The 20,037-nt window shown below is 43.6% G+C and overlaps 1 protein-coding gene and 1 long non-coding RNA gene across 18 annotated transcripts in view; one reads left to right on the top strand and one right to left on the bottom strand.

Annotated features, from left to right (window-relative positions):
• SBNO2 (strawberry notch homolog 2) overlaps positions 1 to 20,037 on the bottom strand; it is a 110,682-nt gene that overhangs the window by 33,957 nt on the left and 56,688 nt on the right. For 13 of the 16 annotated variants that reach the window (XM_038384081.2, XM_038384088.2, XM_043502648.1 and 10 more), the window contains one exon: positions 2,541 to 2,702. In XM_038384081.2, the coding sequence (XP_038240009.1) occupies positions 2,541 to 2,702 (162 nt within the window). Of the gene's footprint in view, positions 1 to 2,540; positions 2,703 to 12,995; positions 13,487 to 20,037 lie in introns of those variants that run through there. The other 3 variants (XM_043502652.1, XM_038384086.2, XM_043502651.1) reach the window with 2 other exon arrangements.
• Positions 1 to 20,037, top strand: part of LOC122457470 — a 46,419-nt gene that overhangs the window by 23,553 nt on the left and 2,829 nt on the right. Inside the window, exon 3 of one of the 2 annotated variants that reach the window (XR_006277001.1) lies at positions 140 to 149. The exons of the other annotated variant lie outside the window; for it this stretch is intronic. This is a non-coding gene — a long non-coding RNA (uncharacterized LOC122457470). Of the gene's footprint in view, positions 1 to 139; positions 150 to 20,037 lie in introns of those variants that run through there. 2 annotated transcript variants of the gene reach the window in all.

The following is a 20,037-nucleotide window of genomic DNA, read 5'->3' on the forward strand; positions in this document are numbered from 1 at the left end:
GCATCCAACAGTAACAGTGGCTATTGTTCTGACAAAGTGAGTTAGTTTCACACACCCATAAAACATTACCCATTTCTCTTGCTCTCTTTGCGCTGCTCGGCATATTATTATTGTATATCTTATACATCTACAACTGAAGACTTTTCACATGTCAAATCCTGGACTTAGCTTATGTGTTTAGAAAACATACACTCGAAGGAGCTACATTCTTAACAGGTTTCAGAGTAGCAGCCGTGTTAGTCTGTATTCGCAAAAAGAAAAGGAGTACTTGTGGCACCTTAGAGACTAACAAATTTATTAGAGCATAAGCTTTCGTGAGCTACAGCTCACTTCATCGGATGCATTTGGTGGAAAAAACAGAGGAGAGATTTATATACACACACACAGAGAACATGAAACAATGGGTTTATCATACACACTGTAAGGAGAGTGATCACTTAAGATAAGCCATCACCAACAGCAGGGGGGGGAAGGAGGAAAACCTTTCATGGTGACAAGCAGGTAGGCTAATTCCAGCAGTTAACAAGAATATCAGAGGAACAGTGGGGGGTGGGGTGGAGGGAGAAATACCATGGGGAAATAGTTTTACTTTGTGTAATGACTCATCCATTCCCAGTCTCTATTCAAGCCTAAGTTAATTGTATCCAGTTTGCAAATTAATTCCAATTCAGCAGTCTCTCGTTGGAGTCTGTTTTTGAAGCTTTTTTGTTGAAGTATAGCCACTCTTAGGTCTGTGATCGAGTGACCAGAGAGATTGAAGTGTTCTCCAACTGGTTTTTGAATGTTATAATTCTTGACGTCTGATTTGTGTCCATTCATTCTTTTACGTAGAGACTGTCCAGTTTGGCCAATGTACATGGCAGAGGGGCATTGCTGGCACATGATGGCATATATCACATTGGTAGATGCACAGGTGAACGAGCCTCTGATAGTGTGGCTGATGTGATTAGGCCCTATGATGGTATCCCCTGAATAGATATGTGGACAGAGTTGGCAACGGGCTTTGTTGCAAGGATAGGTTCCTGGGTTAGTGGTTCTGTTGTGTGGTGTGTGGTTGCTGGTGAGTATTTGCTTCATTCTTAACAGTGTTTTAAGCTTCCACGTTAAAAAAAATAAATGAAAGAATGGGCATAATAAGACATTAGCAACTTCAATGCATCCAAGTGTGGTCCCTTCAAACATTTCTTTGATTAAAACAGTTCAGCTCTTCCTTTCCCCTCAAGCTTCTTGTGCTCTAGGTTCAAACTTGTCTAGTTACCGGCCTATCTACCTTCGGCTATGTCTAAACTACAAGCTAGTGCTGTGCATACTTGAGCTAGCGTAAGTACAAACAGCAGCGTAGACATGGTAGCAGTGAGTACAAATTCACCTGAAACCAGTGGGTCTGCTCGAAGAGAGCATGTCAGAGTTACAATTTAAGGCCAGAAGAGATCACCAGATAATCTAGTCGGAACTCCTGCACATCACAGGCCACCAACATCATCCATCACCTACACACTAAACCCAAGACCGAGCATGGGAATCACACCCCAGCTCATATTGCAGACATAGACTTAGATCAGCGGTTCTCAAATTGTGAATCGGGATGCCAAAGTGGGTCGTGACCCGGTTTTAATGGGGTCGCCAAGGCTGGCATTAGACTTGTTTTTCACAGGGGTCTGTAAGACAGCTAACAAAGGACAGTGGTGTACTGGGAAACCAAAAGTGCATGATAGTGAGCACTCACTATGAAATCAAAACTAGAGTTCATCTAACTATCCAAACTTCTCCCCAATACCAGTGGCTGATACCAGGTTGTACAATAATAAATGAGCAGTCTAATTAACTGGATGGAAAGGAGGGAGTGGGATGTTGTTTAATGGGCATCCACACTAAAAACTAGAGTTTTTGGAGCTACTTTCAAAACAGTACAGGGTTTGAATTTTCCTGCTGTCACAAAAGAAGAAGAAATATTTGCCATAGAAAAGGAATGTATGATAGACATAGGTACCGGGACAGCTCAACGTAGCATAATGATCTAGCCAAAAATATTTCTAATGGACCCAACACAACAATACACTGTAGCTACTCTTCCTGTGGGCAGCTTGATGGCTGAATGTTCTTAGAATACACTTTCACTGGGATGCTGAACATATCTACTTCACCAGGCTGTGGAGAGGCTAAGCTAATGTTTGTACAGTGCTTTGAAAGAGTGCAAAGTATTACTTACAGGTCCTAACATTCCACTGATTTCAATGGACTATGCCAGTGCAACAAGTACACTGGAGGTCCCAGAATGAAGAGGTTCAAAATCAGGGACTGAACCTATTTTAAGCTGGAGCCCTTTGAAATGTCATTAGAATGGGGTGTTCAGAGCCCTCCCTGAGACACTGAATCAGTCTCACTGGCAGCAGCACTTCATCTGGGACTGAAGGGAGGATTGCTTCACCCCTAATGGATTTCCTAATTCCTGGGGCAGATATTTGGTAACAGAGCTGTAAGATCAGGTCTCGAGATTTGAATTTCTGAGTGGGGAGGAAAGGAGAGGGACTTTCACTGACCTCTATTTGGTTCTGTTGAGACGTGTTTATATCCCATATTGTTGGCACATGGTTCAGGCTGTCAGCAGGCAGGAAGTCCTGAGCATCAGCAATGTCGGAGAGGGAGTCTGCGGGGGATGAGAAGAGGGAGTTGTTGGAGAGCTCATCGAGGTATGAAGAATCCTGAAATGGAAAGAAAAGCCCTTGGTTACAGGAGATAACAAGGTGCCTCAAAGGTTCTGTCTTGTACTCACGTGCACAGGCTGAGTTTAATTTCATAATATTACATGGACAGCTTTGTTACATCTATGCTCCATGGTGCTTAGAAATGAACTGGTAAACCAAGACAGCTACTCAGAACAGCTGGGTTAAAATCTATAATCCCAGTTTCTTGACACAGTAGGAAAAAGTGCTGGTGCAATGTACAGGAACCGAAGTCAGACTATTTGGAAACATTTTTAGGTTGTGACTCTCCAAGTGCAAATCAGTATGAGAGAGGATCAAAGGACAAGACAGCACCAGTCACTCTGATCTTCATATTTAATTAAAAAAACTTGAGCACTAGTGAAAGGTGCCAGATCTAAAGTCCTCTATGTATCCACAAAACAGGTACAGCATAGATAGCAACAGCACTAACTGTTCTCCCATCCCAACATGACGCTACCTATCACTTACTATTATTTGTATTACAATAGCACCTAGAGGCCCCAGCAAAGATCAGAACTCCATCATGCCAGGTACTGCACCAAAATTTAGCAAGAGACAGTCCTGCCACAAAAAGCTTACAGTCTAAGCAGACAAGTCAGTCAAAGGGAGGATTATCAGCCCCATTTTACAGCTGGGGAACTGAGGCCCAGAATGACGAAATGACTTGCCCAAGGTCACGCAGGGAGTCTGTAGCAGAACTGAGAATAGAACTCAGGTCTCCTGAGTCCCAGTCCAGGGCCTTGACCACAAGGCCACCCCTTCCTCAAACTGGACAAGAAGGGAGCACCTTTCAGTTAAGGGGTCACTCTCCATCCTTAATCATTCCTTGGTGTCTCTGCTGAGACTGCCCACGATAGCTCTACTTTGCGCCAGTCCAGTTATGATGATTTGGAGCATGTGGATGCCTCGTAACTAAGAACTGGAATGAGCCCCACCCCATGCCATTTTCAATCCCCTCCACTTCTCCATATAGCTCCTTATTTGGTTATATGATCTCCAAATAGGCATGAGAACCAAAAGCCAAGAATGCAGGTCTAAACAGAGAGTCTATCAGGAAACTTGCGCAGAACTCTATCCCCACCCAGCACAATGCCTGACTCTACCCATTGACTTCATTCCCTCTCGCCATTAAATCTCTCTGTGAAACACAGAGGGAAAGGTCAGCCTTCTGTTTACCTTACAGCAATTTATCTTCAAGTGCCGTGCTATGCCGTCCAGTGCTCAGGTGGAGAAGTATTAGTGTGCTGCAGGCATTGCAGGATGGACCAACAGGTCCTTCCGTCTCTACCATGAGGAGTCTGCCAATATAAAAAGCTTGCTATTTCTTGGGAGGGGGTGAAATTTGTAGACATGAAGACAATTTAGGCCCTTTGCTGCTGCTAGGACTGATAACCAAATGTCCGTGGTGGCACCCCAGTATGGCTGCCAACAGGCCTCTGATACGAGCAGTCTTTGCACTTCATTTCCAGTTAAAGGCCTGTTTTCTACTGATCTAGCTGCAGAATAGGAAGACAGCCAAATGATTTTAAAGTTCTCGCCCTGACTCAGAAAGCTGTCTGGAACAGTATCCCTGATGATGCCACAGCACGACTGGTTGCTGAGCTCTGTGACTTTATCCTCACGCACAATTATTTCAAATTTGGTGACAATATATACCTCCAGACCAGTGGCACCGCTATGGGCACCCGCACGGCCCCACAATATGCCAACATTTTTATAGCTGACCTGGAACAACACTTCCTCAGCTCTCGTCCACTCACGCCCCTTCTTTACCTACGCTACATTGATGACATCATCATCATCTGGACCCATGGGAAGGAAACCCTGGAAGAATTCCACCATGATTTCAATAGCTTCCACCACACCATCAACCTCAGCCTGGACCAATCTACACGGGAGGTCCACTTCCTGGACACCACGGTGAAAATAAGTGACAATCAGGTTAACACCACCCTATACTGAAAACCCATCGACCGCTATGTCTACCTTCATGCCTCCAGCTTCCATCCTGGACACACCACACGATCCATTGTCTACAGCCAAGCACAGAGGTACAACCCCATTTGCTCCAACCCCTCAGACAGAGACCAACACCTACAAGATCTTCACCAAGCATTCTCAAAACTACGATACCCACACGGGAAAATAAGGAAACAGATCAACAGAGCCAGACGTGTACCCAGAAGCCTCCTGCTGCAAGACAAGCCCAAGAAAGAAACCAACAGAACTCCACTGGCCATCACATACAGTCCTCAGCTAAAACCTCTCCAACGCATCATCAGTGATCTACAAACCATCCTGGACAACGATCCCTCAATTTCACAGGCCTTGAGAGGCAGGCCAGTCCTCGCCCACAGACAACACACCAACCTGAAGTATATTCTCACCAACAACTACACACCACACCATAGTAACTCTAACTCAGGAACCAATCAATGCAACAAACCTCGATGCCAACTCTGCCCACATATCTACACCAGAGACACCATCACAGGACCTAACTAGATCAGCCACACCATCACCGGTTCATTCACCTGCATGTCCACCAATATAATATACGCCATCATGTGCCAGCAATGCCCCTCTGCTATGTACATTGGCCAAACTGGACAGTCCCTATGTAAAAGGATAAATGGACACAAATCAGATATTAGGAATGGCAATATACAAAAACCTGTAGGAGAACACTTCAACCTCCCTGGACACACAATAGCAGATTTAAAGGTAGCCATCCTTCAGCAAAAAAAACTTCAAGACCAGACTTCAAAGAGAAACTGCTGAGCTTCAGTTCATTTGCAAATTTGACACCATCAGCTCAGGATTAAACAAAGACTGTGAATGGCTCGCCAATGACAAAAGCAGTTTCTCCTCCCTTGCTATTCACACCTCAACTGCTAGAAGAGGGCCTCATCCTCCCTGATTGAACTAACCTCGTTATTCCTAGCCTGATTCTTGCTTGCATATTTATACCTGCCTCTGGAAATTTCCACTACTTGCATCTGACGAAGCAGGTATTCACCCACGAAAGCTTAGGCTCCAATACGTCTGTTAGTCTACAAGGTGCCACAAGACTTTTTGCTGAATTCCCTTGGGTTGTTCCTGAGGGTTTCTGGCCAAAAGCTAGGGAAGACTCCCTCTTGATTGCTATTTTGCAGTATTTAAAACCAGCAGGACTTTTCCTTTCATTCCCTTCCCAGCTAATGTCTCATATAGCTCCCTGTAGCTACACTGGAGCTGTAGGTGTGGTAGCCAGCAGCGGACATGTGGAGCCCAGTACACAAAGTAAGAGAGGCTGTGGACATGGTGAGTATGCTGGGGATTACTGAAGCATTGACGGGGTGCAGGTTGACTAACAGACATGGGAGTAGCGCTTACACTGCCCTTTTAGACAGGTATTCCCAGTCAGACTAACATCCTTCCCGTCTGGGGTCAATTCTTGTGTGAATACATATTGTGTGGCTCTTACCAGTCTTCCTCCCCAGCGAGGGATGCTCAAGTGCCCGTTTAGGGTTCTAGCTCTTAATGGTCCCTGTGGGTATGTTTTGGGTCACCCAGCACCAGGCATTTTCAAAAACTGAATTCAACATTTGGGTTTGTCATGTTGGAATTAAACAGTCTCCAGAAACAAGAATCACACTACAGGGTAGCAACAGGGAAAGTATCTGGGTAAGTTCCATCATTGATATCCTCCTCCTTGACCAGACACAGTGTCAACGTGTCCATTCAGACACTCCATACCACAAGAATTGGCCTCCAGCTGTGCCTGACATACAGAAGTGCTCTGGGCCTGCCAGCTCAACAGAATGGAGCTAGTTGAACAATACAAGGCGCTGTCACCCCAGTCCAAGCACACAAAACTAAAGCAGCACAAGGCCAGGTTCAAAGACTACTCCCAGTCTCCCCAACAACAACAGCAAAAAGCCCCCCTTCCAGTAATCTAGTATTTCAGAGTAGCAGCCGTGTTAGTCTGTATTCGCAAAAAGAAAAGGAGTACTTGTGGCACCTTAGAGACTAACAAATTTATTAGAGCATAAGCTTTCGTGAGCTCACGAAAGCTTATGCTCTAATAAATTTGTTAGTCTCTAAGGTGCCACAAGTACTCCTTTTCTTTTAGTAATCTAGTATAGTATAGTAAAGAATTGCAGGACAGTCAATGTTGTACTGAAGCTAGAGTTATTCATACAATTAAGATATTTTTAAATTAATCTCCCAGCTCTCAAGATCTGTGTCACCTTCAACTATCCCACCCAATTCCAATCCCCTGCAATGACACCAGCTGAGAACTCAACTTTCCATGCTGCCGAAATGTGTCAAGTCACCTCACTGCTTTTCCTCTTTCCCAGCTCTCACTTCCAAGAACAAATCCTACTGGAGTGTAATGGGCCCTGCTGCCTGGGACCACCATCAAAATCTAGCCTCCTGTACTAGATCTGCAACCCTGGAAAGAGCAAAGATATTGGCCATGTAGAATTTAATTTATGGAAGTGAAACCCCCCAGTGCAACAATTGTTCTGTTCACTCAGAAGTACAAAAACAAGTGTGTGAGAATTTTTCTCAATATAATCAGTTCCAAGTATTTAACACATCAGGGCCTATTCAATGAATGAAAAAGTGAGGGTTGGATAGAACCTCTCAGTAGTAGCTCTCACAGGAAAACTGCACCAGTTTCATGTGGCTCAATGATTTTGCAGAAGTTACTCACAGAACACCAGCTAAACAGGCAGTAGTTGTGCTTCCCTATACGTCTACAGAGCACTTGGCACGTCTGGGAGCTACGATAATACAAGTAAGTGTGGGGAAGAGATTTTTCTCCTAGAACTTCTCAGTCCAGAAATCCATAGCTATAGTGGCGGGGTCTGTCATTGTTCTGTCCACGTGATGTAGAACGGCCACGGCTAAAATGTCCAGTCCGAGACAAGGCTGTGCTATTTTCAGTAATTCTTTAAAAGATCCTGAATGCGAATACAGAGGAGCCCAAGCAAGGACTGGTCACTTCAGGAGAATCACTTGGTATTTGACTGTCAGGGAGAAAAGGAGACACCTGCTCCTGCTCATCTTTCATAGCGCAGGGGTTGTTTGCAAGTTACTGAGCGGCAAGCCAGAGTGTTAATCTGTTAGTCGCTAATTTGTTAGTCTCTAAGGTGCCATATGTACTCCTTTTCGTTAAGCCAGAGTGTGAATCTGTAGCACAGCAGCTTGCTTCGCAGTGACATCCTGTGTGGACACTACTACAGCACAGTGAAAGTTCCCTATTTCTTCAAAGTGCAGTTTGCTAAACTGTGCTCCAGGATTTTCACTGAAGCATAGCAGTGTCCACACGGGACGTTACTGCGCAGCAAGCTGGTGCACTGCAGATTCATACCCTGGCTTGCCTCGCATGAATTTGTTGTGTAGATGAGCCCTCAGCTGAGGCAAGGACGTGCAATAAAGAGTTCATGGTCACATTACACAATGCGAGAACACGATCAACATTGCAACCCTGGTTTGGAATCTGGGAAATGGAAAGGGATTTGCTGAAAGCCGCAGAGCTAAATGATAAGCATCTGTGTTTGTGTTCTCAGAAGAAGAGTGGGCATGGCAGAGACCTCACCTCGAATGAGAAAGGGCAAAAAGAACACACGCTGTAGGGCACTGGATGTAAGAACTATTTAGTTTACACAGTGGTTCTCCAATATTTTTACTGTGGAGACCCCTTCATAGCCCCTCTCACAGATGGATCCACCTCAGTGCTTAATTCAACACTTTTCAATCCAAGGACCACAGCTGGTTCCCAATCTACAGCGTGAGAACAACTGCAGCATGGTCTCAAGGCATGAGCACGGGGCTAGGAGTCAGTAGGTCTTGGCTGTGCTGCTTACTCATTGTTTAGCCTTGGATAAGTCACTTCAACTTTGTCTCCACTTCCTCATCTGTAAAATACGGATAATGCTACATATCTCCTGCCTCCCATCTCCCAGAGGTGGTGTGAGAATTAGTTAATATCCATGCAGAGCTTTGAGCATAAGTATTAGTTTAATATAGGTAACAAAAATATCAGTGTAATTTACAGGTCTTGTGCAGCACCCCCCATGCTGCGTCAACCCCCCCACTCCCGTATGCCAGCTCCCAAGCCACTACTGCCTGCATTCCAGGGCTCCAGGAAAACTCACTTCTTCTACAACTCCCCCAAGAGCCAAGCTAAACTCCTCTTCTTCTAGGCTTCTCAGAACTGTCTCTCTTCCCTGATCCTCTCACACTGTAGCTCTTGAGGGCAGGGACTATTTTTTGTTTTGTTTTGTCTGAGACAGAGCTAAGCACAGGGTAAACATTTCAGAGGTACACTCATATATGGCAATGGGCTTTGATCAGGCCCATACTAAACAGGAACACAGCACTTCTCGTTTCTTGCTCAGACTCTGAAGTGCAGCTCCTGCCCCGTAGCGACTTACTGACCAAAAATGCCTTATCAGAGAATTTAGCAATGGAGACAGAGTCTGGTCCCTTCCCTTGTTCCACCAAGTGCAGGACTGTTCTCTGTCCCTAAAGAATACTCTCCAATGGCTAGTCTAACAGTCTAATTTTAAATGCCATATGAGGCGGCTTAGTATATTAGATGATCAAAATGAATCACAAGAAGAAAAGAAATACACAGTAAAGTACAATTTACAAGAGTAAAAGTGTCCTTGGGAGCCAGCTCTTATTGGCTAGTGAATAACCATCCTGAATACTGTCCCGGTCACTTAGTGAGGGTATAAGCAAGCAGTGATAGCAGAGGACTTTATTTTATATAAAGAAAACTGATAAATGCCAAGGAATTCTAGGAAATGTCCTCAATCTTCAAAGCAAAAGCCCTACTCATAGTAATCACACCGGGAACTTGCCTGAGCAAGCGGGACACGACAGCAAACACCACGGTCACATGCCAGCGACAGCCAGGGCCAAGAAGCCATCCCAGCTAGGTGAGTTTTATTAATTTGTTTTTCCTCTGGAAGGGGATCAGTTCAGAAGCAAATGTTTGCAAACACATGTGGCAGAAGTGGAGGAAGAAGGAAGTGGCAGCAAGGGCACAGGAGAGTGGCAGCTATGAAGGCAGATAGAGTAGCCATTGTTCATTAGCCTTGAGGGAGCAGAGTGACAGGTGGGCACTCACCATGCGATCTGCTGAACGCTTACTCTGCAGTAGGGCAAACACCCATTCACGAGTGAGCTCATTAGGTCTTCCTGACGCGAATCCCTTTTGCCCAGCCTCTCGCGACTAACCTATCCAACTCTTTGCTTGTCACTTTGGGCTGAGATAGGGAATAGGAAATTAACTCCAATGTCAGACATACTAGCGTTGAAAATGACCTCTTGACTCATGCTAGATTTCTGCCCCAGGGGGCTCACAATGTAATTCAGGCAGATGGAATATGCCAGTTTAAATGCAAATGGACCCACACACTTAATTTGTGTGTTTCAATTTAATTTCAGTATCAGCAATTCCACAACCAGCCTCGGCAGATTATTCCATTGTCTCATACGGAGCTCCGAGAACTATTTTAGTTTCCAGGGACTGAAAGCAAAGGAAAGGAAACTAGTTAATAAAGGCTATGTCCACACAGCGCACCTTACAACGGCATGGCTGTGCCGCTCCAGCCGCACCGTTGTAAGGTGCGCTGTGTGGCCTCTCTTTATCGCCAGGAAGGAGCTCTCCCGGTGACAAAATAAAACCACCTCCAAGGAAAGGTAGTAGTTTTGTCACCGGGAGCTTGGCTTCCACCGATGAAGCGCTGTCCACACCGGTACTTATTGTCGTTAAAACTTTTGTGGTTCTGGGCTGTGTGGTTTTTTCACACCCGGAGCTATACAAATTTTAACAACGAAAGTGCCAGTATAGACTTGCCCTCAGCCAACAGCTTGTGAAAAGCAGAGAAGGAAAGTCAGAGTTTAAACACCTTGAAGTGTCCCCTTCTGCAATGTGACTGTTCTAAATGGGATACATCTAGCACCCCCCATAAAAGGGCGTTATCACTTGGTAATGAGCGGGAGTTTAATCTATGCTGGCTACAGGTAGGTCTTTAGTAGAAAGGTGTCAAATCCTGGATAAGCAGCTGGGAAAAACGGGAAACAAGACTGGGCGGTGGGGTGGGAGGGACCAGGATACAGATGGTTAAGTTAACAGTGGAGGGTAGGAAAGTCAGAGCAAAAGAGGTGCAGCAGCAAGGACTCAAAAGAGGAGTAGATTCCAAGCTTCTGTGACACAAGATCCCTGATTTGGAAAGAGTGTTGTGTGCTGTGCTGCCTTTTGCCCCTCTGGACATGGGTAGCGGCTGAGCACTGTAAATCCTTTTGTTGGTGAAGTGGCTTAACACCCTACAGTGGCCACCTGGACAAGGTGTTCTGGAGCGATCAACCCATTTAATCCTCCAGGGGCTTGTTTTGTTCTGCTCCAGGCTGACTAGTAGTAGTTAGCACCTCCAATCAGAGTAGATAGAAACTTTTTACAGAATAGTTATTTTCCACTTTACAGAAAGAAAAACTGAAGCAGATGGAATTCTTAGGGCTTATCTAATGCAGGCAAATTGTGCTGGAATAAGATAGGCTGTGAATTTAAAAGCACCACAGCTATTCCAGAATAACTCCCCGTGTGGACAGTTTTATTCAGGAATAAGAGTGTCCTTTTCTGGTTTAGTTTAATCCACTTCCACAGTCTGGACTGCAAATTCTGGATAAGCCCGTTATGAATAGGCCTTTCGGCAGGAGGTTATAAGGGAGAGAAGCAGGACTGCGTGTCCCTGATCTCTACATTGTGGCATTACAAGCTCATCAGCTCATTCTAGGCAAGCACAGAGAATGTCTGTTTCAGAATTTAATTTCTGAATCCACTGCCTCCTTGCACAGATTTTTCCAAGTTTTTCCTATAGCAATGACAGGATGACGGAAATGGAAACAAAAGCATTTAAGTCTTTTCTGGTGAAAATAAAGTTCAGAACTAACAGTTCTGCAAGTTACACAGGAAGTGGGAGTTTATAGGAGTGCATTATAAAATGGTCAGTTAAAGGGCAACCCCTTTATAGCAGGTTAGCCATTTAATAGTGTTTTACAAGGGGTGAACAAGTAAGTCAATGGGGAAATATAGCTATGCAGATGCTGGCGATATCATCTCTCCAACATGTTCTATATTTACAACAAAGCTCAAATGGGTACAGTTCACTGTTTTATTAATGTTCACAAAGTGCTTTAAGCACCTCAGTTCAAAACAAGCTGTGAAAAGATGATTTAGCAACAGGCTAGTTACCTGACTGCCTTCTGATTATTTCAGATTCCCAGTTTGGCTGTGGAAGGTATTAATGATGTACTGCATTCTGGCTAGCTTCTGACACTTTCCTAAAATGGATAAGTTATCGAAAGCAAGAATTGATTCACTCTTGAGAAAGAGATCAGAGGGAACAAATGTAAAAGAAATATAGTCACACCTCTTTCTCCTCGCCACTAGAGCTCCGGTTTCTACTTCGGTCAAAGCAAATGTTTATTAAAATAAGTGAAAGAACAGGTGAAGTCTAACTATAGAAAGTGTATGCACCTAAAAATATTTTATGACCATAAACCCATTGGTATGAATGGTTTATTTATTGGTAATCCCTCCCCATAGACAGAGGAAACACACTTCTTTTGTACAACAGCAGTCAGTTCCTCTACACTAAGACAGGGCATCACCTGTTCCATTTGGTCTTTTAAAATAATAATAATAAAAAAACAGCACAACACAAAAGCTAAAAAGCCAGTCAGCTACAATTCTGTTTCTAAAGAACAAAGTAAGCAAACTGGGTTTCAGATTACTTTTTAATTTCTCCTTCTAATTTACTGAGCTACAACTTGCCCGTGCAGTTAAGAGGAAGTTTTCTAGCCATTAAAATCAAAGTCCTTCCTACCATAATGCTATAAACTCACAGTCCTGGTTTGACTGGCAAGTGCTTCTCTGCCCTTCTGTATAAATTATCTGAATTCGGAATAAAACCCTTGAAAGCCTTTAGGGTTAAAAAAAAACATAGATTAATCTTCCACACTGCTTCCCTTCCTCAAAGCTTCAGAATTCTGACTGGTTAGGAGTGATCCGTGTGTTTTGAATATTTTAGCATAATATAGAGTGCAGCTTAAAAATAGTAACCCTTTCCTTATCCCCTTACATCAACAATTGTGGCTCTGAAATTCTATCTATGTATAAACAGGCACACATCCACAATAGCAGCTAAAAGATACCTATCCTACAAACAGGACGCAAACTATCAAGTGAAAAGAGGTAAATGTTACCTTGAAGAGAGATGAGAACTTTAGCCAAAATTGCATTTGGGACATTTTAAAACCGCATTCAACTCGTTGCAAGAAGAGAACTCGGGCAAAACAATGAGCCGTGCTTTGTCAGTACATAACGGAGAAAGATCCTCATTCATGACAGCAGCAGCGGCAGCAGCCAGAGAAAGATCTCATGAAGGTTTAAAGAAATGTTACACGCCAAAGGAAGGAGTGAAAATGGTGGAAAAAAAGCTAGTCCATACAGTGCGGCTGTCCTAAGCCTGTAGAAATTTGCATATAGTGTTTAGTCATGAAGCAGAGTGCTCTTACTTCCTCTAAGTATGGGAGCTGACTTTCAGGAAATGATGCCTGCTTGGTAAGTCAGTGAAATTACTGGCAGTGCGATGAGAATTACTGTACGTGGTGTAATTCAACCACAGATACACTGTAAACAAAGTTGAGCTCCTCAGTGTGTTCAGTTTGACTTGGGACAGAAGCAAAGTCTATGTCAAGTACTTATCTGTTCAATAAACCAGCACATAGCTCATTCCCCCCCCCCCCACCCCTAGTCTGAGAAAAAATGCTAGCTTGGACAAAAGAAAAACATTTGTCATCTTTTTATTTGTTTTCCCTTTTCTCAGAGAATTAGGGGTTCAGATGAACCTGCCAGCTTTATTCCCTTCCTTCCTCGCCCGCCTGTTCCTCAACAAAAATAAGGGAGGGATTCCCTTAGTTAATGGTGTGCTCTGAATGGTTATGATTTTACACCCCCTCCTTCCCTTTCCAAATCCTTCATTTTGAGCTTTCTGCATCTTTGCTGGTTAAGTAAAGATATTACTACTAGGGATAACCTGTTTCTGCTGCAGGGTGGAGAAAGTAGGGAAGGAAAGGGGACTAGATGGAGGCATCTAAACAGGATTTCACAACAACTTTAACAAGAGACTGCCCTAAAGAAAAGGTAGATGACAAAAGGAGAAGTAAAATGTTACTTGCAAAGTTTTGTGGTACGAGGAACCTGTAGTTTGAACGAATCTGTTTGGTTTTGGGGAACAGAATGGGATGCATTTGTGTACTTCTCCCAGAGAGATTAATAACAGCACTATGACAGATCAAATTCTGGAGCAAGGGACAGTATTACAGCTCGTGCTAGCGCCTTGCAAAGTGGGAGTGAACCACTTCATTTCCTTCAAATTGAGATCCGCTCCTGATTAACTTCACCTTGCCCACATCCGCTTTATTGTTCTGGTTCACTGTGTGGGAACTGAATTCCATGTGGGTCAAAAGCCAGAGGCACAGAACCAGCAGTGACAGTGCGTTCATTAGATATGCAGCTCTCTAATAAATACTCTTAACCAGCTGTGCCAGTAAGGGAGTTTTAGTTACCTGGCTGAACAAGCTTTTATTAGCATGTTTTTCAGCCTGATGAGCACTGAAGCCAATGATTGGTATTCTGGATGGAAATCCCTTCATCCTTCCCCTCACCAGCCTTTCCATCCAAGCAGGACACTTTTCAAAACCGAATCAGAATGAAATCACACTTATGGTTTTCCTGTGCTGGATTTGGAGGTTTGGAGACTGTTTGGCAAAAGTGGAAGAGAAAAACCTGACAAAAGTTTCCTAGCTCAGCGGTAAACATCAGGAGTAAATGGGCTTTTAGCCACATGTAAGAAACTTCTGGAAAAGCCCAACTTACTGAAATGGCACTTCTCGTGAAAGCAAACAGCCGAAGAGTGAGCATCTGGTGTTTGGAATGAGGGGGCTCCTGGGTCAAGAGATTGGCAGAAGAAGCAAACTATCCAAGGGACCTGTGGAAGAGGGGAAGTGTGTCTGAGACCTGAGATGCATACGATAGACTGGTCTCTTCTACCCTTTAATGATTTTGAGAATTGGGAGGACACATGCTATATGGAACAGATTCTTTTCTGTAGAGGATCCTCCGCTACAAAACATCCTGCCACTGGAGATCCCAATGAGCCATAATCTTGTGAAACCCAAGTTTCAGGTCAAGATACATTTCTTCAGGAGTATCCCAATAACAGAGATGCACAACATTCCAAGCCTGGAAAATCACTTATAGGACCTCCACTTGACAAGGCACCTTAATATAGGAAGGAGAGCTAGGTCTGTTGTTTGGGTATATAATTGTGACACCTATATGGTGCTTAAGTGTCACGGTGGCAGGTGCATTAGAATTGCATCTAGAATAGAGATTTGATACCTGTCCTGGAATACTTTCCCATGTTAACTAGGTAGGAAAAGAAAATGTCTTTCCTTTGGTGCTCTGTGGCATCAGATCTCTGGCTGTAGTCTCAGCCAGAAGAGCCGATCACAAGGAAAAGAAGAGGAGGGGTTGCTTAAGCAGAGGCCACTTTTGTGATGAGGAAGAAAGATGCCATCTCAAATCCTCTGTAAGCTTTCTCAGCATAAAGGAGGATGAATTTGCGTGGATTTCACTCTTCCACAAACAAAAAGAATGGGATCTGGATAGGAATAGAGTGGGTTGAGGGGAAGCTGAAGAATTTGATTTTTGTATGCAGCTGGTTTTGGGTTTAGAAAGGCAGTTAGTATGCCCTTGCTGCTTGTGTCATTCAACTGTATTTTTAATCACCTAGTAGAGACCCTAGAGCTCGAAATAAGCGCTTTAGTGACTATATGCTGGAATAGAGATAGATCAAATAAATTTAAAAGAAAGTCTTAATTACTGAGAGACTTGCTGCCAGTAACTGAATTGCTATGTGCACTAGATTAAACCACTACCTCCTGTCTAATAAAGGGAAACTACAGACCACCAAGGTCTCGCTACTTAACACAACTCTTGAAAATCAGTGGGCTATTTCCTGTTTTTTCCTTCTCAGTGGACAAATGAGGCAAAATGAAAGCCACAAAAGTTTAGCATCAAGATGAAGTGAGACTTGTGAAAAATATTTTTAAATAGTTTATCAGGATTGCTAATTTCACTGAATAATATTTTAATATTATCATCCCCCAGGGACAACGTAACCCCTTGGGGAATAACAACCTGTGCCTTTTACCTATCCTAAAGGTGAAGATATGCAACAATTCATCCACTTGCACATCACTGACTAATGAAGACACATGCTGATGAACCGTTCTGAGGAAATGTGGTATCCTATTGTTGCTACCAATATTCACTTGACCCCTCTAACCTCCAATGAAAAACCGAATGTAAAACCATGTTAACTGCACACATTTTCAGCTCAAAGAAATATTGTCCTTCAGTCATTAAAACACTTTCGTTTATTTGATCTATTTCCATTCCAACATTAACATTACCCTCATCAGTCTGTTGACCAATGGGCTACAGCCCAGAACACTAGTGGTTATACAGAATTTGCTGCCGTTTGCTGTGATCCGCTAGATTTTTAGAAAACAAGTTTTAATATGACAAAAATCAAATAAAAGCAGAGAAACTCTAGATGGGAAGATGAGATAGCTAGTCTGTCTGCTGCACAGACAAGAGAGGGCCAAATTTTCAAAAGTATTTCGGTGCCTAAAGATACAGATAAGCACCTAGTGGGATTTTCAAAATTGCCTAAATAAGTTAGATGCCTTCACTCCCATTGTGCCTTCAACTCCCACTAGGTGCCTAACTGCATCCTTAGAAGCCTAAATACCTTTGCAAATCTGGCCCATAATCCCCACAACAGAGGCAGCATCATATATTAAGTGATCAGTGAATGGAAGAAAGCAGGTCCTTATTTGCCTTGAAAAATGATCAAATACTAGTTGAGGGGGGAAAGAGGGCTGAAAGTTCAAGCAGCTCTGTTTTTCTTCACAATGTTGTTTTTCCAGTGGTATGAATGATGGGATAGTATGTACTGTACATACCAGCCCTAGCTTTTCCTGTTTAACTAACATCACTGACTTTACCCAAGACTGGGGCAAGGAATTGCTTTAATTTTTGGCAGTCTTGAGTGTCAAAAAGTCACTGCTGCCTTGAATGGTAAAAATACATGCACAATCCTCTGGTCTAATTCTGAAAGCTAAAGGAGGGGGAGATGAAGAGAGGTGTGTGACAGATATGGCCATTTCCTGCATATCTTTGGGAGACCTTGCAGAATTAAATGTTAGTATCTTTGAGGTCCATTGTTTCAAATTAATGGTTTATGTATGACTCTGTTCTACTCCAGAAGGGAGGGCTACCAGTGCTCCTCCAGGAACTAAAAACAGTGGGCGGCGATTAAGGCAAATCAAACCAGGTTGTAACCCCCAGAGAGGTACCACCTCTGGGGGAAGTTTACATATACTAGTTCAAACTCTATTCTCCAGAGACCAACAGGCAAAGAAAGGACTTTTGAATAAATAGCCCCATTTTAAAATGACTCAGGGCCTTCTTTCTGATTCAGCAAACAGACAGGACCTTCTGTCCAAGGGCAAGCCCCCAAACCTTGTGGAAGGATTGGGAGGACTTAGCCATAAGACTGATGGATGACCTCTGGCAAGCTTTTAGCATGCGTGTAGGAACTTTTATGGTGTCTATACATTCCTCTGTCATGCTTTTACCTTAAGAATGAATGTGCTTGCTCAGAAAGAGCTGTATGATAATTACATCTGTGGGCAATACCCTGGTCATAGCCTTCAGAGGGAAAGCAAAGTGCAGGCACTGGCCTTGCTGTGGATATTGCAGTGTAATCCAGGGAGCCGTACAGCAAAGGGGAATAAGACACAGGTCTTTGACCGAGAGAGGTGGGAGTCGGGAACCTTTAAATGGGTGCCCTCAAGGGACCTGACTTATGAGGAGAGGCTGAGGGAGCTGGGATTGTTTAGTCTGCAGAAGAGAAGAATGAGGGGGGATTTGATAGCTGCTTTCAACTACCTGAAAGGGGGTTTCAAAGAGGATGGCTCTAGACTGTTCTCAATGGTAGCAGATGACAGAACGAGGAGTAATGGTCTCAAGTTGCAATGGGGGAGGTTTAGATTGGATATTAGGAAAAACTTTTTCCACTAAGAGGGTGGTGAAACACTGGAATGCGTTACCTAGGGAGGTGGTAGAATCTCCTTCCCTAGAGGTTTTTAAGGTCAGGCTTGACAAAGCCCTGGCTAGGATGATTTAACTGGGACTTGGTCCTGCTTTGAGCAGGGGGTTGGACTAGATGACCTTCTGGGGTCCCTTCCAACCCTGATATTCTATGATTCTATGACCATGGAGGAGAAATACATCTGGAGTTACCCCAAAACTGTGACAAGGAGTTGGACAAAGTTTTCTGCAAGACCCAAACACACCTAACTTTTAAAATATATATATTAAAAATAACAACAGAGAAATTGGGAAACAGTTTACAATGAAAACAAAAACTTGGCATAACAGCCAGTCCTATTCTGAGGCATGGCTTCTTTTGATCTGGGGAACAGTTAACCCAGGCTGAAGAAAAGGGACTGAAATACTGCTACTTCTGAGTGTTTTACTGATGTGACCACTGTGAGTGGGGATTAGCAGTGTACATGTGGTTTGGGTTCAATTTGGAGAATTTGAGGCTATCTGAGAGACTTCTCTCCTGGATAGTCGTCTACAACTCAGAATATCCCATCTAACCCAATGGAACAGGAAAGAAGTTTGTTTGGCATGCTACAAATTTGTAGCTGTGGTCAAGAGAACATAACTGGAGGCAGGGAGACTCAGATGAACAGACTGACTTAGGCCAATTCTGCTTTGAATTAAAGCAGCTATTTAAAAATATTTCCCAATCTTCCTATTAAATTATATTACTGGCATCTTAAAAGCACTAACTGTTTCACACTAGGTTTTCCTGATTTTGTGAGCTATATCAAAGGGCGGGAGGGAGAAACTTAAAAAATGAGTTTACTGAGAATTTCTGTGAGGATTCCATGAAAGGATTTTGATGGAAAATTTCCTGATTTTCTATTCCCTTCTATTTGTGGAGTCTCTGCCTCGCCTTCTGTGGGATGCTGTGCTTAAACCACAGCTTAACTAAACAGATTTAAAAAACCAAAACAATAGTAACAGTCTGGAATGAAGGAGGCTCAGCCATGAGCATCCACACAATTAGCTGAAGTTTGATCCAAAATTCTTTTCATCTGAGTACCGGTAGCCCCTTTCTGGGCACATGCCCAGCTGCAGCTGGCTGGAGGAGGACAATTTGGTGCATTAGTGACTTTTTAGGTAAAACCACATCTCCAAAACTCTTACTGGGCCTGATCCACTTCCACTGAAGTCAAAGGCGAAACTCCTGTTGATTTCAACAGATGCAGGATTAGGCTCTTAATGTCCTGAAATCTCTGTCGCTGGATTCAGCAAAGCACTGAACAAGGATGGACTTAAGCACCTGCTTACATACCTTAGCTGAATTGAGCCTGTGACAGAGAAATTTCCTGCAATATCCTTGAAATACCTTATTGTATTAAGTTAATGTATTATCGTGGGCTGGGATTGTATGTCACCTCTCGGGGGTGGGGGGGGGGGAGAGGTGACAGATGTAAGATCTGGGAGTTCAAAAGACTATATTAAAAATGGGCCAGGCAAATATATCCCCAAAGTCCAATAAGTGTTGAGTGGATTTCCTGGAGAAATCCCTAGGGAGAGGTAAATGCAAATTACCCAACCCCAGCTATGCAAAATCACAGCCCTTTGAAGCTATGCCCTGAGGTCTTTGTCTGCTGATTATCTGTTACAGAATGCCAGAATCAAAGGCCCAAGCTATATGAACAAATGTCTGATCTGTCCAGCCTTTGGATTCTGGTGCTGGATCTAAGACAAATGAATTAAAACAGTTGTAGGTTTTGAAGGACTAAAACCTACCAGAGCCCTAGACAGGAGCTGAAGGAGATCTCTGGTAAACTTTTTAGCATGCATGTAGATTCTTTCATGGATTTAATGTCTTCTCTCTAATGCTTCCCTGGAGAATAAATGTGCTTGCTTAGAAGGTCCATGTGGTAACGTATATATACTGGTCATAGTCCTCGAACAGAAAGCCAAGCTCAGGCGCTCGCCTGTTGGGCAGTCTGGCTTCCTGGGGATATCACAATGAATGGCAGGGAGTTGTGCAACATTAAAATCCCATGTTTCACTCCCTTCTGACCA

The sequence above is a fragment of the Dermochelys coriacea genome, chromosome 25 (assembly GCF_009764565.3).
Source record: "Dermochelys coriacea isolate rDerCor1 chromosome 25, rDerCor1.pri.v4, whole genome shotgun sequence".
In the NCBI taxonomy this organism is placed as follows: domain Eukaryota; kingdom Metazoa; phylum Chordata; order Testudines; family Dermochelyidae; genus Dermochelys; species Dermochelys coriacea.